General features: G+C 37.9%; 1 protein-coding gene across 1 annotated transcript; it reads left to right on the top strand.

Moving 5' to 3' along the window:
* Positions 1 to 2,497: 2,497 nt before the first annotated feature.
* On the top strand, positions 2,498 to 13,257 carry YIPF4 (Yip1 domain family, member 4; the record flags this gene model as incomplete). The annotated part of the gene is made up of 6 exons (XM_009707781.1): positions 2,498 to 2,617; positions 3,260 to 3,323; positions 5,448 to 5,619; positions 7,796 to 7,873; positions 9,734 to 9,847; positions 12,209 to 13,257. Coding segments are annotated over 6 exons (686 nt in total), but the record flags the coding sequence as incomplete, so codon positions are not given.
* Positions 13,258 to 16,121: the final 2,864 nt, after the last annotated feature.

The following is a 16,121-nucleotide window of genomic DNA, read 5'->3' as shown; positions in this document are numbered from 1 at the left end:
CAAGCAAGGTGTGATCTCCTGCCTGTTCAGGTATAGTCCTGTCTGCAAAATGCTGCAGAGACCTACACTAACAAAGAAAAACATAAGCAAAATTAAAACAGCTTGATATTTCTAAATTAAAATACTACATGTTTCACTCTAATTTCTGTTTGTTTTCTGAATCTTGATCCATATGAAAAATAAAAATTTAAGCTGTTTTATTTTCACATCTTATTTCCATGAGAGGTAGGAGCTGTTTGTGGGAAGGAATACTGAAGAGATGTTCTCAATTAAGTGGACAGACAGGGTATAAGGAACAGATTGTTTGGTTGTTGGGTTTTTTTTGTCGCTTGTACTGCTTTTTCAAAATTGAGAGCAAAGTCTTCTTGAAAGCTGTTTTTCCACAATGCCTGGTTGAAATGAGGCATGTGAGGTACCTCCATTTTGCTTCTATGGTGTCCTGCCTGAGACAGTAGCGGTGGAGGCACCCCAGCTCTCACTGGCAAGCAGCAGAACCATCAATTCTTGGCAGATTCTTCAGCGTGTGGTTGGCCTGCTGTTAACGGTCTCATTCAGGGCAGTCTATAGAAAGAGGAGGTAGTAGAGTTTTTTTTCCTGGTTTCTGCAGCTTTATGTCTCACCTGAGATGTCTTGCAAAGTAGACTTAAGATCATGTTAAAAGGTTTCATGATTAAAAAGTGTGGTTGTAGGTGTTCAGCAATCATGGACTAAGGAGTCTTGGTAAATAAGACTTATGTGGAAGTTTCAGTGCCTCAGAATGGATTGTCAGTGGTCACTGCAGAATGAGAAATAAACAGTTAGTTGTATTGTTATATTTGCTTGTTTTGAAGACATATTTGTGGGCAAAGAGTAGCAAGAACTTCTGCTAGCAAAGAAGTATTATGTTGTAGCATAAACAAATATTTTTAAATGACATAAAGGTCCAAGTGACAGTAGAAAGCTTCTGAGGCTTTCTCTACCTTGATGCCCAGGCATTAAGAATACATTTTTGGTTTTTAGCTCCCTCTGTAAACAGCAGGGGAAGGCTTTGCTTGTGTCTGGTGAGAACAGTGTATGTGTGCCAATACTGACAGGAGCAAAGAGAAATTCCTTCTTTATGTTACAGTGATCTTTACAAGGATCCTGCGCAGATGGTGTTCCAAGGATCAAAGCAGTGGATCATTAATTCTCCTGATTATGAAATGGTTGAAAAGCATTTGTGGAGAAGCTTAAATTTAAGCTTGAGTGTCCTAGCAAGCTGATTTGGGAAGGTGAATTCTGTTAAATTAACTGCAATGCTGAGTGATCAGTGAACACTTCAGACATGCTGAAGGCTGTGAGATTCTGTCACTGTACAAATTTTGTTTCTGTAAGACTACATTGCGTTTTGATGTGACATGTCACAAATGTAATCTACAAATACGGCCTGACTTGGCTCTGTGAGTATGTGTTTCAGAAATACTTACTGTAACTAGGTGTTTTGGGAAACTTGTGCCTGGAACTTTTTTATGCGAAGAACATGCAACAATGGAAAGGCAAAATAAGATTTTCTTTGGTGAAGTGTAAAGGTGTTGGATGAGAAGAGAGTTTTTGCCTCTCAATATATTTGTAATTAGGTTTGTACAAAAAATGTGTCTGTTTCTGTTTGGATTTTTCTTTTTAACAGCTAATGGAAATCCATGATTTCCTAAAGGAATAATTATTCCCCTCTTCTATATTTCTTCCTTCTTCCAGTTGCTTCCTATATTTTCAGTTACTATTTTGTATTTTTCATCTGTATGTAACCAAATACGAGAGAATAAAATTAATATTTATTGCTGACTTCGACACAGCCAGAACATACATAAATTGCTCTTTGTTTTGTTTAGTACTATGGCAGAGCAAGATCACAGTATATTGAAGAGAACTCCTTGTATCTCTTCTTACTGACTGGAGCCTAAGGATCTCTGGTAGTATTTTTTCCTAACATTTTCAGCTCTATTAAAGGGAGGCTGTAGACGAAAACATCTACAAATGTTTTCCTTTCATGAAAAATTGGACATAAAAGCATAGAATGGTTTTTGGCTGAAACAATGCCACTGTGCAGAAATGGGCCCCAAAAGAGGTACAGTATGGTCAGCAAAAAAAGTGGTAAATAATCCACAACTTACAGTATGATGACACTTTCATTAGTTAACTCCTTTTATGGCTTTAGATGCTTAATGATAAAGCGCAAATGGAAGCCTTTCTGTCATGTCATAACACTGTGTCATCAAAACAAGAGTTCCATCTAGAAGCTAAAACTTGATAATTTGGGACCTAACCCAAGATTGTTACTATTGCATCAAAACCAGAAGTACCCTTTCAAATTATGTGTCTGTTAAAGTATAATTTTATTCTGTGTAACTTTGAATATTTCATGGTCATGACCAGCACATGTAGCTTTGTACGTCTGTTGTTTATCTTCCATTACTTTTGAAATCGAACGGCTTTTGCCAAGACATAAAAAGGTGTGTCTGTCTCTCCCTTTTTCTCTAAGATCTTAGTGGCTCCATAACAACTCCAGATGTTAAGCTAAATCTTGGAGGTGAATTCATCAAAGAATCTACTGCAACTACATTCCTGAGACAGAGAGGGTATGGCTGGGGTTCTGGAGGGGGTAAGAAAAAAAGCCACTCCTGTATGTTATAATTATTTTTGGGTATCTCTCTTTATTAGCTGTGCAGGAAAAACAAACAACTTGTAGCCTCTCAAATTGTCCCACAGCCTTTTGCTGTGACTAGAATTCTGTTTGAAGAATTACTTGACCAGTAAGTGTTTTCTGGTGCAGGAACGAAAACATTATGTTTCTCATTATGGGTTTTATTTTTAGTGTAAAAGAGAAGCTTGTTATTCACTGTGGGGGTGGAAGGAAGGAGTAAGTAAAATCCAATTTTATTAATCTCTGTAATGGCTTTTCTGCTCTTATCTGATGATCTCATAGTGGTTAAAAAAATTAGATTTTATTCTTTCTGTCTTTTGCACCGATGTTGCAAATTTCTTAATGCTGTCAAAGACCAGGAGGCTAAGACAATCCTGTGGAAAGATTCATATTAAGTAAATCTAAGTAAATTCTGTCAGTTACTCTGAAATAAAAGCAATGTAAATCATGCTTATTACAGTAGGGATGCTAGAAGCAAGCTAGCACAAACTTTATAATCTTTGATGCGATCTTATAAAGCTGTATTAAAAGGGTGTTAGTGTTAAAGACATTTTTGTCTTTCAAAACTGAAAATCTCTGCCTCCGTTGTTCTGTTCACAGAAATGTGGTTGGCTGAAGAGGGTTTGTATCTTAAGGTTACTACGCTGCGAGTCAGGCAGCCTGGGTCTTAGTCCTTGTTCTGCACCTAAGCAACTTCATTCTCAGTGTCTCAGTGTTTTCCTGTGTGAATTAAAGATAATGATGCTTTAAAATATGGAGTGAGCAGGAGAGTACTCTGGAGAAGTCAAATGAGAGTGATGGGAGAGAAGAGATGTCTGAAGAGCTTAATAATGACACTGCTACTTGAAAAGTACTTTAATTTAAAGTGTTCAGATGTAGCTCCTTGTGTGGATAAGTCTGTTCTGTAAACCTCCTAACTTTTAATTAAGAGAATGGTGTACTGGGGTGACCACATGTGAATTCCCTCTTGTGTAACCACAAACCCCAAGTTTGCAATTCAAAGACAGCTAGGTCTTCCAAGCTGCTGATTGCTGGAAGAGAGAACACGCCAGAGAAGTGATCAGTTTGTGGCAAACAGGATGAGTATAACCATCCCAACAGAGAAGACCTTAATCTGACTTTCATGTAGCAGTTTTCACGCAGTTCTGATTATTCCCACAACATGTGTGTAATGAAGCCTTGTAACCTGAGTCCTACTAAGGATTTAAAGAATAGCAGCCAGCTAAGGGAGGTTCACCAGTGCAGTGCGACCATGCAAGCGTTTCATTCAATAGTGAGGTTTGGTTTTTTTTCTTTCTCACTGGGCAGCCTTACTTCAGTTTCTTACTTGTTTCCTGCTACAGCTACCATCACTTCTTAGGTGAGGTAGCTGTCAGCTTCATGCAAGAGACAGTTTATTTACATGAGAACCAGTCAGAAGCCCTAGGCAATGATAAAGAATTATTTCCAGGCAGGAAATATTTGTGTTACACAATCTTCAGAGTAAGATACAGGAATGCTACATCTTGTTGAGATAAATGGGGGAAAACAGGTGCTTCTAGTCTACTCCTTAGAACAATTTTTGTTATTTAGTCACAGGTTAGTAATAACAATTCTGAAATAACTTCAGTAATAGCAACCCTGAAATTGCTTTGAGAGACTCAATGAGCAGTATTTAATTATTTTTTTTGAAAGAGAAATTTTAATGAATCCTGTCTTTGCGTTTATTTCTTGCTTCAGCTTTTCTGATGAAAAAGCCATAAATCAAAGCCTTTCACAAAACTTTCATAAACAGACTTAGGATTTGAATCTACATTTTTCTCTACTGTGCTCTTAAACGTAGACTAGAGGGATATCTGCCAGAAGGCTCTTGCAACTCTTCAGAGCTCCTCAGCCATGACTGCATAAGGAAAACACCAGCGTACAATTCTGTCTTAAGGTTCCACGCATAAGCCTAAAGAAGTGGAATTGCCCGTTACCTGGAAAGTCTGATTCCTTCCCATTATGCTAGGACAATCAGGGCAAGATGTACCAGTTCAGAGTCTCCTATGCAGAAGAGTTTTCTGGTCAATTTGTAGCTGCTTACAGATAGTTTGTAGCAGGGAATGGAGAAGGCAATTGGTGAAGCGCAAGATCTGTTGATAGAATTTAGTGCTAGTTTAATTGGCTTTTATTTATTTTTACCCATATTGGAAACAAGGCAGTAATTAAACAATTGACATAAACTGGTGTGCTGAAGACTGCTGTTGTTGAAGCAAGTTAAATCCCATTTTATTTTAAAAAATTGTTTTTACCTGATGTATTTTGAATGGTTTAGGATTAGTGAATGGAAAGGTATTCTTTCTTGTAGAACTTGAAATAAAATGTTGCCATAATAAGTGCGCTCATGGCAAACTGCTCAGCATAGGAATACAGAGACATCCTACTTTTGTGTATGCATGTCTTTGACTTTTAAGAAGTTAGAATGGTATGGATGTGTCACGTGTTCCTGCATGTCAGAAAATGGACCTACTGTCTTAATGGAGACTGTTAGGGTATGTTGTGTGTGTTTTCTATTGTCAGTCATGTAACTGATTTGTGAATAATTAAATATATCTGTCTGTGCCACACCAGTTACTGAATGCGGGATGAAGGTATGGCACTGCTTTGTTGTGGACAAACTGTTCCTTTGCCAGTCGTGGCTTCAGAAGGCCTTATGGGTGACAGGAGACTTGCTCTATAAACCTACTGTTTGCCCCCGCGCTTACTTTTTTATGCTCTATTTCATTACTGTGGTGTATAGTAATGCTGTTGTACTTTACAATTTCAGGGAAGAACTCGACATTGACCTGAAGGATATCTACTACAAAATTCGATGTGTGTTGATGCCTATGCCATCTCTTGGGTTTAATAGGCAGGTAGTGAGAGACAATCCTGACTTTTGGGGTCCTCTGGCAGTTGTCCTCTTCTTCTCAATGATTTCGCTATATGGACAATTTAAGGTAGGTGTAAGCCTTCTACCTAAAAAGAAATCTAAACTAAATTTGGGGATGTGATTGCTAAGCAATTTGCATTCTTATGTAGGTAGAAAGTCTTTTCTCCACATACTAATGCGGGGCATTTCAAATGCTGTTTCTCAAGTTAGTATGTAGGAAGACAGGAGTAAGAAATGTATTAAGGAGCCCACGGATAAGTTAATCATGATGAAATGTCAGGTTTGTTTTTACACAGTAAAACAAAGGAAAGATGTGGTTTCTAGAGGAAACAGATTGATACTAATGGGTTTATAGTCATATTAGTGAATCTTTCCATTTTAATTGTGACCTTTTGTTAATGTGCTTTTTGTTACAAAAAAATGTTACCGAAGAACATTTGTTTGGATGCCATGAATTTTAATTTCCTGACGAATAAAGCTACTTGTTTAATTCATACTATATTGCTGCTGCTATCTGATATATTTAATCTTCATTAGTACCATTTGCTGTTTTGTCCTCCCAGCTCAATTACAATCAGATAACTTTCTTCTGGTCAATAGACTTTTTCCATAATTTCTTTTGAACTCCAGGGTGAATAGCTATTCAGAGGCATTGTGCAGATTTAATTGGCCTCCATAAACACCGTTAGCTTTTTTCTTTGCGTTCAGATTGAAATAGAGAAGCGGTATCATTTATAGTCACAATTTGAATGTAAGCCTAGGTGATCCTGCTTTGGAAATCTTTATGGCTATATGTGTAGTTACAGTTGTTTTAAATACAAGATAGTATAGCAATAAGCCATACGTAAAGTAGCAGAATGTGCTTATGCAAGGAACTTTGTGAATGGTGAGATAAAATCATTCCCTTTGCAACCTCTGGCTTCCATATGGTGTACCAAATGCTGACTAAGAATTCGCTCTCAATATCTTGTTTGTATGAGATTTGAAGTGAGTAGACTAAACCACTGTATTACTCAGTTCTGGGTGGAGCCCTTAGCTGTCTCCTGGGCAAAGCAAGCACTCTTCCTTGACCCCACAGCAGATAAACTAAACAGTAGGTCTGATGTTTCTTGGGAACAGTGCGTTTACCGTTCTGATGTAAGAGTGCTGTATATGTGTGAGGAGGGAAAGCCAGTAGCTAGCAACAGGGTGACTGACTGCAGCTAGCCTGGAGGAACGGAATGGTGGGCTGTAAGCTGGAGAGGGGTGGGCATGCCTGCTCTAAGACATTAACCTGGTGGTTGTCTTTTAGACAGTGGAGGAAAGCAGGAGGTAAAAGGAGGCCAGGTGCTATTTTCACAGATAGCATAAAACCATAATATTTTTCTTTTTTTCTTTTTTTAAGTGGTGCTGTGATTTTTATCTGTTGTTTTCCCTATTTGATTCTTCTGGGAATCTGGAACTTTTAATTAAGCTGAATATTGAATTGAGTACTAACTTCATTTTTTAAGTTCTGCCATTGTACATTTGGAAATACGGAGACTGGACTGGTATTGCTGCCTTCTGAAAAGGTATTTGAGAAGGGAAAGCTTCACTTGTAGTCCTCCCAGTGGCTCAACTCCAAGAATAGCTAAATTACTTTGAAGGTTCTGTTAAGCCAGAGAATGATTTTCAGATTTCTTCTTCAGTTTAAGAGCAGAGCAATGAAAGAAGCAAGAAAAAATAATGACAGACTTTGTCCCAGGAGTCTCGGGCTGTTTATTAAGTTGTAATCACCACCGAGTTCTACTGAGCATTGGAGTCCTATGTCTTCTGAGCGCTCTTAATTTGAGTAAAGAATAAAGTGGCATCTTTATGGATGAAAGAAGCAGAATTCCAACTCCTTGTATTGATTGGGCTGACTTTTCAGAACTGTCTGAGCCCACATTTTGTAATAAATGGGATGTGAAGACATTTAGCTAGGGTGATCTTAGCTTTAGTTTAAACTAAACTCTTCCTACTCTGCTACACTATTACCGTACTTACAAAACACATTGCATGTGCACTCCATGTTCACCTCCATTAATGTGATTCTGTAAATGTAACCTCTGAATTTTATTCTCAAGCTGCATTGTGATACTAAGTAAAACTATTCTTGCTGCAATTCGGAATTCAGTTTTGCATAATAAAATCCTTGACTGCAGTGAAAGTGATTAATAGAAATGAATTTTCCTTTCTCACAATGAAAATGGTTAATGTAAATTAACTGTTCTTTATCTCTTAAGGTTGTTTCTTGGATTATAACTATTTGGATATTTGGATCCTTGACAATTTTTTTACTGGCCAGAGTTCTTGGAGGAGAAGTAAGTACCCGTATGCTAAAAGGACATAGAGGGAGGTAATGTAAAGTCTCTTGGCTACATTTTTCAATTGTAGTTGGGTTTTCTTGGTGCTTGGCTTTGGACCTTGTAGCCAACTAGGAATGGATGCAGTTGGTAAGTGTAACATCTGCATTTCAGGTTCTTGGCCTCCCAAATAAAATCTAAAGTACATAGATGGGCAGCTAATCTTTCTGTGCGATGGATGGCACGCTGGATGTGATAAACGATCTGGAAATTTGTGCTAAGAATACCAGAAATTCTAACAGGTGCCTGTGATCCAGAACTGAAGTCCATTCTTCAGGGACTAGGGCTTTCAATTTTTTGGTCACTGAGCTAAATGGGACCCTTTCTACTTTGCACTGCTCTTGCACTGCCCTGTATTTAAACTACTTTTTTTTTTTTTTTTTTAAATGAGTCTAGCAACAGTTTTGTAATGCCCTTGTGGGTAGAGCACCTACCAGTGTTTGTTTTCATCCTTGGCCTGATGCAGTTCAGACCCATTAAAGGATGAAAGTCAGCGCGTGTTCTTCAACTGCAAAACCAATTGAAGTCCTGGCTTACATCCCTCTCTCCAGCTGCTTGCAGCAGCAGGGTTGGAGGAGCTGTTTACAAATTAAGTCACTGATTCAGGTGTAAACAACAAAAAATGACTTACAGCAAGGCCCACAGATGGCTACAGTGGAACAATCAGGAGGTTAGAAACTTCTTAAAATGGCTCTGCAGCATAAAATGCATTGAACTGTGTCGTGAAGAAGTAAATATTCAGTGATGGCTGATTTGTATATTTTTACGATGCATCTTGCATTAATGATGAAGTAGTGTTGCAGACTTCCCATGTAATTTACATTCAGTTTTTTTAGATTTTCATTTTAATCATAATTGCTAGACTGCTCTTGTGAACACTGTTTTGAAAGAAAAAGCTTTTGTAAATATGATTGCATGGTATTTCTGTATACCAGCATAATCCAGATGCCCTTAAATCAATCTGGTTTGTGGCTCAAAATACGGAATTATCAGAATGTATAAACTGGGGAGAAAGTACAGTTCTGCACAGTTCACTGTGAAGGATCAATGGCCAGAAGAGATTGCTTGCAAGATGGTCACTTGTCTTGGCACTATTTTTCCTGCGGAATACAAGAAGCCTAGCTGGGTCCAGGAACGTTTCAAACCGTAGTAAGGGAAAATCAGCCATTTTAATCCCCATGAAGCTAAAAACAGTTATGGAAATACTTTGAACAAATCTGTTTAAGATAGTTATCAATTTGAACTGGAAATCAGAAGATTTCTGTGCCTTAGAGGGATCACGTTCGAGGTCTTCCACTGACGCCAAAAGCATTTGTGTACTTTATGTATTTATTTCTGTATAACGGATACGAGTATGTTAATGCAGAAAATTGTATCTTTGCTGCTTGTGACAGCCAGGACGACAGCTGGTGACTGAGAGGTCTGTTCTAGTTCTGTGCTCCTGGTATCATATGTACACTCCATGGAGAGTGGCAGTTGAGAATCACTTAAGGAAGAACATGAAAATGTGAGGAGTGGGTGGAATTACATATTTTAACCTGTGTACCTGCTTCCCTTGGAAGTGATAAAATTGTCATTTACAGTTTTTTTTTTTTTAAAAAGACAATGTATTTCTAAAACTGAATGATTAATTACAAAATTCTAGGGGCTAACATACAAAACCAATTTTCATACTGTAGCAAACTTCCTTTAGCTGAAATTTCATGAATACCTAACACATTATTATCACTATTCATACTGTCATAACAAGATCAAATTGTGTTTGGTGACAAAGATTGAGTACTACAAAGGTTGTTTTTATGTGCTTGAAAATTTCAGGTTGCTTATGGCCAAGTTCTTGGTGTGATAGGATATTCCCTACTTCCCCTCATTGTCATAGCACCTGTACTTTTGGTGGTTGGATCATTTGAAGTTGTTTCTACCATAATAAAAGTAAGTTCAGCATCATCTGTTGAGAATTGCTTACAGTTATTTTTAAGTTAACACTTGAAGTATTAATCTGTTCAGGACAACATAACGATGTGTCAGAATATTCAGAACTACAACGTGAGCTCTGTGATCCTTTTGGTTAGCATGGTGGACATGACTGCTAAGCGAATCCTGTTTTAAACGTTTCATTTGAGTACTCGGGGATATACAGTGCTGTTGCTATAACAACGCCTGTGGTTATCAGGTTAGCTTCTGTTTAAGTGTTTTGCTGTGCTATAATAGTTGTATTAAAAATAAATGGAATTCTCATTTTGAGAAGAGGATGCATAATTAAACCTCAGAATGAAGAACCTGAAAATAAGCTGTTCTGTCCCTTCCCCCATCATCCGGTTATTTTTAGTTACTGCAGCATGAATATGACGTTAGTCATTGTTCTGAGACCTTCCCGTAGTGGTAGCAGTACCAAGCTCTCGGTACCCTTTGCAGAGAAGGTAAGTATTGTTCTGATCTTACAGATGTGGAATGTAAGGCACAAAGCAAGAATAACTTCCCTGATACCACCTGCAGTTGGACATCTTTTATGAAACTGGCAGCGTTCCCTGATAGATCCCAGCACTACTTAATGTTCTTGAATACTTTCAGTACTTCTTAAAACCCTTTTTAGGTAGCCTTTGAAGTTATTGCTGAACTTTTGGAAAGGTTGACTGGGAAAACTCTGTTACTAGCTAAGCTGTACGCTTTTTGAGTTCTTGTTCTGCTGATTTGATTGATTTCTGTCCTTTCAGCTTGCTGGTAAACAGTATAATTGAAGTATGACTGAAGTGTATGATAAATAACAAAATTGCTGTGTTTGTGATTTGATAACTTGCAATTACTAGTAAGTGATACAGTCAGAAAGTAAACAGTTAACTTGCCAATTAACTAATATATAACTTGCAAATAAACGTATGTTAATGAAACCTCTCTTACCTGATTACTACTAGCAGTCTTACATTAACCTCAGGGCGAATCTGTGCAAGGTTCTTACCTTTGCATCGTGAGTGTGGAAATGCAGGACGCGCCCCATATGGCCAAAAGTACCCATGTTGTGACAAGTGCTGCTTCTTACGGCTTGGGAGCTCCACGCGTGGGGAAATATTTTGCAATCCTAACGTTGGGGAACTTACAGTGAAATAGTGAGATTCCAGTCCATTCTTTTTCCAGTTGCAATCAGGAAAGTAAACCACTCAAGTAACGCACCTCGATTGTTTTAATTGCTGCAGTTTTCCTTAGGTACCTTAGGGAATTCAGTCATGATCTCGATTGTCCTTCTTGTCCATCTCTGCAGTCTGGGGTTAGGCAGCAACAACAGAAGTATGCAATCACATGCATTTTTGTTGGTGTTTTTTTGTTTGTTTGTTTGTTTGAACAATGGCTGTTGAATGGGCCACATAATCCCTCCAGGGGCTTCAGCTCCTCTGACAGAACTGTGGAAAAAGTTCTTTGCTGGGGTCCTACTATCTCTGCCGTCTTTGGTCTTGTGTTTTGCAGAAGCTTACAGTGGTTTTTGCATGCCACTCAGTTTTATGTATTTTTCCTTTTTTATTAAGATTCAAGGTGCTGCTGGAGGATAACAATATCTGATTACTTTTTGCTATAACCTTGATAGTTTGAGGTTTGTGTCAAGTTCACTGACCTCCAAACTTTTTTGTTAAAGTATGCGTGCTAACTTCATGTAGTGGATATTCATGGGTAATGTTACTTTCTACCAGTTTTTCAAACTGGTTCTTTCTTAACTTAGTAAGCAATATAGTTTTGGATACAGATTGTGTTTTGGCAAGCTTCTCACTGCGCCTGAAAGGAGTAGGAATGTGAGGCTCACTTACCCTGAGGTGGGGCCACTGTAATTAGAGAAAAGCTTATGAGCCAGACGAATCCTGAAATAAAAAAAATGGAAATTTAACCCTCTGGTATATATTGTAGGAGGGAAGAATCAAGTATAGTATCTCTTTTGCTTAAAGAAAGGGAGGGGTTAATAGTTGGGGACGGTCAAGGTAGAGAAGTTCAAATTATCAGTGTGTATAAGCTTACGGCTTGCTTTATGGTATCTATATGTCTTATATTAGAGAAAACTTCCTGTAGATCCTTAGCTGCTCACTTCAGTAAAAATGTTTCAAAGCAAACTAACATGCCTATTTGTTAAGTATTTCTCTAAACGTAAATGAAAATGCATAGTATATGCTTTTTGTGCATGTGGGTGGAGGTCTTCTCGCCCAAATTCTTTTCTGGGTTTCTTTTTATATTGGGAGAAGAACTGATTTTTATCTTGGTATTTGGAGAGATTTTCTTGTGGCGTCAGCTAAGCCTGTTCATCTTCTTTTTCAGTTGTTTGGAGTCTTTTGGGCTGCATACAGTGCTGCATCATTACTAGTTGGAGAAGAATTCAAGACCAAGAAACCCCTTCTAATTTATCCCATCTTTTTATTATACATTTATTTTCTGTCCTTGTACACTGGGGTGTGATCTAGTGCAAGATGTGCCCAGAAACCGTATTTTATTCACTTGCAGACTGGTAATGCGTAAGATTAAGGAGGCTGGAGATGACACAAGTGACTGTTTTGTATCCAGTTGTCAAGATGTTTTAAGATCGAAGAGCGTATTTGTGTATATTATTTAATGAAGCAATTGTAGCTATATAGATTTGTATCAAAGTTCTAGGTTTGTTTAAGACTCTTCAGATTTTAATGAACAAAATAAAAGAACCTTGTGTTTTATAAGAAAGTGTAGCAAAACCACAACTCGATACCTGTGCCAAAAGCACTAGGACCAGATTACTATATTCGAGGAGAAAAATGAGAAGTTAACTGTAACGATCTCAAAGTGCAATTTTTCTTTTCAGCTTAAACACAGCTGGCTTTTTTGGAACAGCAAATTCTGTAGATAATATATATTTATGAAACAGTCCTGATTGTTCACAGAATAGTCTGTATAATCAAGACATGAAGATACTACTTTTAATTTAGTGCCTCAATTACTTTGATTTGGCTATTGAGTTTTTATAAATTCCAATTTGTTTTCAAAACATGTATATACTGTGTATTTTGTATCTATGGCTCGTGTGTAACGTAAATACTCCTTGGTTGAGGATGTATATTGGGTTTTTTAAAAACTGAAGATGCAAGTATTTGAAGTCTTCATTTACTATCTCTGACCAAAGGAGCAAGATATTTACTGCGTGACATAATTAATTAAAATGCATATTTAGAGAATCAAATTATTTTACTTAAAAGTATAAATTTACAGAGAAACGGGTGAACACCTTTCTCAACTGTAGTGCTGGCTTAATGTTGGAGAAAAAAGATGATCTATCAAATTTGTGTGATCTTAAAACAATGTTATTTTATGATGACAAAATAAAAATAATGCTTCCCTAACTATGTTTTACAACATCTTGCTCTGTCTTGCTTTTAATAGCAGGGTATTTAACACATACACTTTTTTTTTCCCCCTTCCAGTATTATTAATCCCTTGTAAAGAGAAATAAAAAGAGATTTGTAAGGCCAGATTCTCCCTCCACTAAATAAGGCAGAATTACAGCCTTTAGAAACAACTACAGTCTTGCTCATTTTGACTGTCCAAGGACTATGTAACAAGGTGATGACATGTTAAATATTTCCTGTGTGCTGTGTTGGTTGCTTACGTGATGGTCCTTAGGGGAATGTTTCTTCACAAGGGAGGTCCACTCAAGTTCACTTTGCATGGTACTAACTTAGGCATTTGCAATCTTCAGTATTTAGTATTGCCAAATAGATACTAAGTTTCTTCATGGTGTTTTTTTGGCAACAGGAAAAAAGCAGTCCCCATGCCTTTTTTTTTTTTTAATTTAAATACTGCAAATAAAAATCGCCCATGACAAGGTAATACAAGGGCTGTCTTTGATCCCCGATGGACATATATTCTTTGTAGAACTGTAGTTTTTCAGCTTTTAAGCCTGTGTAACTTGCCATTTTGGTAACTTATTTTTACCGCTCATTACTGATGCAAAATACATATTTGAATTCCAGTCTTTAGCTTATTCAGTCTGCCTTGCTGGCTGATGTTTCTGTTGGTTTTAAACAGAACTACTTCAAGTTGATGCTGGACATAAATTGTAATGTAATACTCTAGCTTGTAATACATTAAAGGAGAAAAACTGGTACTAAGTGACTTTTCACCAAATTTTTTACTTCTGCAGGAGTCCTGGTGGAATTACTGCAGAGTTGTACTGAACTAATTATTCCAGCAGCTTAGTTCTTATCTGCAAGTGTTTTGTGAGCATTCATACCACGTGCTAAAAAAAAAAGGGCAAGTTACAGTGTATTAAAAAAAAAAAAAGCATGTTAGCCTTGGAATCTTGCATGATAATCTGGTCTTTTTTTTTTTTACATGACTTAGTTCTTTTTTTTAACAGGAATATCCAACTAGTATTGGAAGACTCAACCCAGGCCCAGTGAATTACATGTTTAACTAACATCACCACAAACATGAAGGGCAGGGGCACATGTAGGTTACTAGGCTGTCGGAGAGCTTCAAGCTTAGTTCCTCTTTGCATAGCTGTTCATTAGATGTCCATAATGGCTCCTGTGCATCTGAAATGACTATGAATATTCAAAGGATGCAAGAACGTTCTATTTAATCTCCAAATATCTTCATTTCCTCTATACTAATGTTCTGTGAAATTTATAGTTGTGATTTTAACTGTTCCTTTCCACAGACTCGGCACGTGTAATATGTAATGTAGATATGCACTTAACATAGTACGTACTTTGTACACAATTGCAGATTTGCACCTTTTAATCTTAGTATCTCTAGGGTCACCTTTTGCATATGCTGTGCAAGAAATATGTACAAACAGCTCTCAGATGGTTCTGATAGTTTGTAATAACTTTGCATTCAACGAACTCATATTTTTAGATGAGGTTATGTGTGTAAATACAAGATGTATTTTATAAAAATTTTGAATTAAACTTGTTTACAGAACGTATAAAGCTCATTTATATTTACTATATTCCTATACATGTCATCAGTCTCAAGGTATGAGGCTATAAATAAGCTTTTGTGATAATATATATACACACTACTTCTGTCAAAACTGGAAACTTGGAGCACGTCCACCTAGCAAAAAGTTCCCTTTCCAAGACGCGACACCTCAGCTCAAGGTAGAGGCGTGGGTATCATACCTGAATGAGATGTGCTCTTTGGACAATCTTCTGTACAGAGCAGCTAGACACCTACACGTGTACATGTCTTCCTCCCTCTTCTACCCCTCAGACATACTCTGTTGTTTATCAGAAAAGCTATACCTTCTTGAAAAGTGTGCATCAATTGCTTTGATGTGAAGACAACATGCAGCTTGAGATCTGCTTTAAGCTTTGCCTCTAACCTTACTGGTCTTTAATGTTTTGCTTGAAGGAGTGAGGCAAGCTTAAAAGCCGCTTATTTTGCACTCGGGACAATTTTGATTAGCCTGGGTGGCATATATACTTACATGGTTTGGTTTTGTTCTTTTTCTTTACACAGACACTGTATTTCTTAAATCATTTCCCTGCTACAGCAGCCTGTGTTACTTTGGTCTTTCTAATAAAAATACTCTTCTGTAGGAAATCACGTATTTAAGACCATCAGTAGCCTAAAAACTTTCTCAAGTATTTTAGTAGAACGTGTCACTTAAGTAAAATAATGCCTACGGGTAGGCTTAGCTATACAAGCTGCATCGGTATTCCAGTGGGTGAAAGGGGAAAATCTCAAGAAAATACAAATGTTTCATTACGTCATTTTTGAAGCATGGTGAATACCGCTTCAGAACAAAATGCTTTCATGGATACAATGACTCCATCCCTGCTTTTTTTTGGGGGGAAAAAAAAATCATCCTGGAACCATGATGTGCATTTCCCCGCAGACACACGCACGCACACGGCCCGCAACAATCCCGCCCCCGGGAAGAGGCAGAAGCCCCCCCCGCCCTTTTCAAGGGCCCGGCTGATCCCGAAGGGAAGCCCCAGCGGACCAGCACTTCCACTTCCTCACTTGGTACCGAAGCTGGAGGCAACTTAAATCGGTGTTCTCTCACATCACTCTTCAAGTACAAAAACAAAACCCGTCTCAGAGCCAGGGTGTGAAAAACAAATCCCCACTCCGGTTTGCCCGAGGCGGAAGGCGGCAAAGGCGCTCGCCCGCTTACGACCCGGTTCTTGTCCGCAGCGACGAGGGCCAGGGACAAACGGCAGCCAGGTGACCGCCCTCAAGCCCTGGAGGAAGC

The sequence above is a fragment of the Cariama cristata genome, unplaced genomic scaffold (assembly GCF_000690535.1).
Source record: "Cariama cristata isolate BGI_N322 unplaced genomic scaffold, ASM69053v1 scaffold1479, whole genome shotgun sequence".
In the NCBI taxonomy this organism is placed as follows: domain Eukaryota; kingdom Metazoa; phylum Chordata; class Aves; order Cariamiformes; family Cariamidae; genus Cariama; species Cariama cristata.
This window is presented reverse-complemented; position numbering and strand designations above follow the sequence as displayed.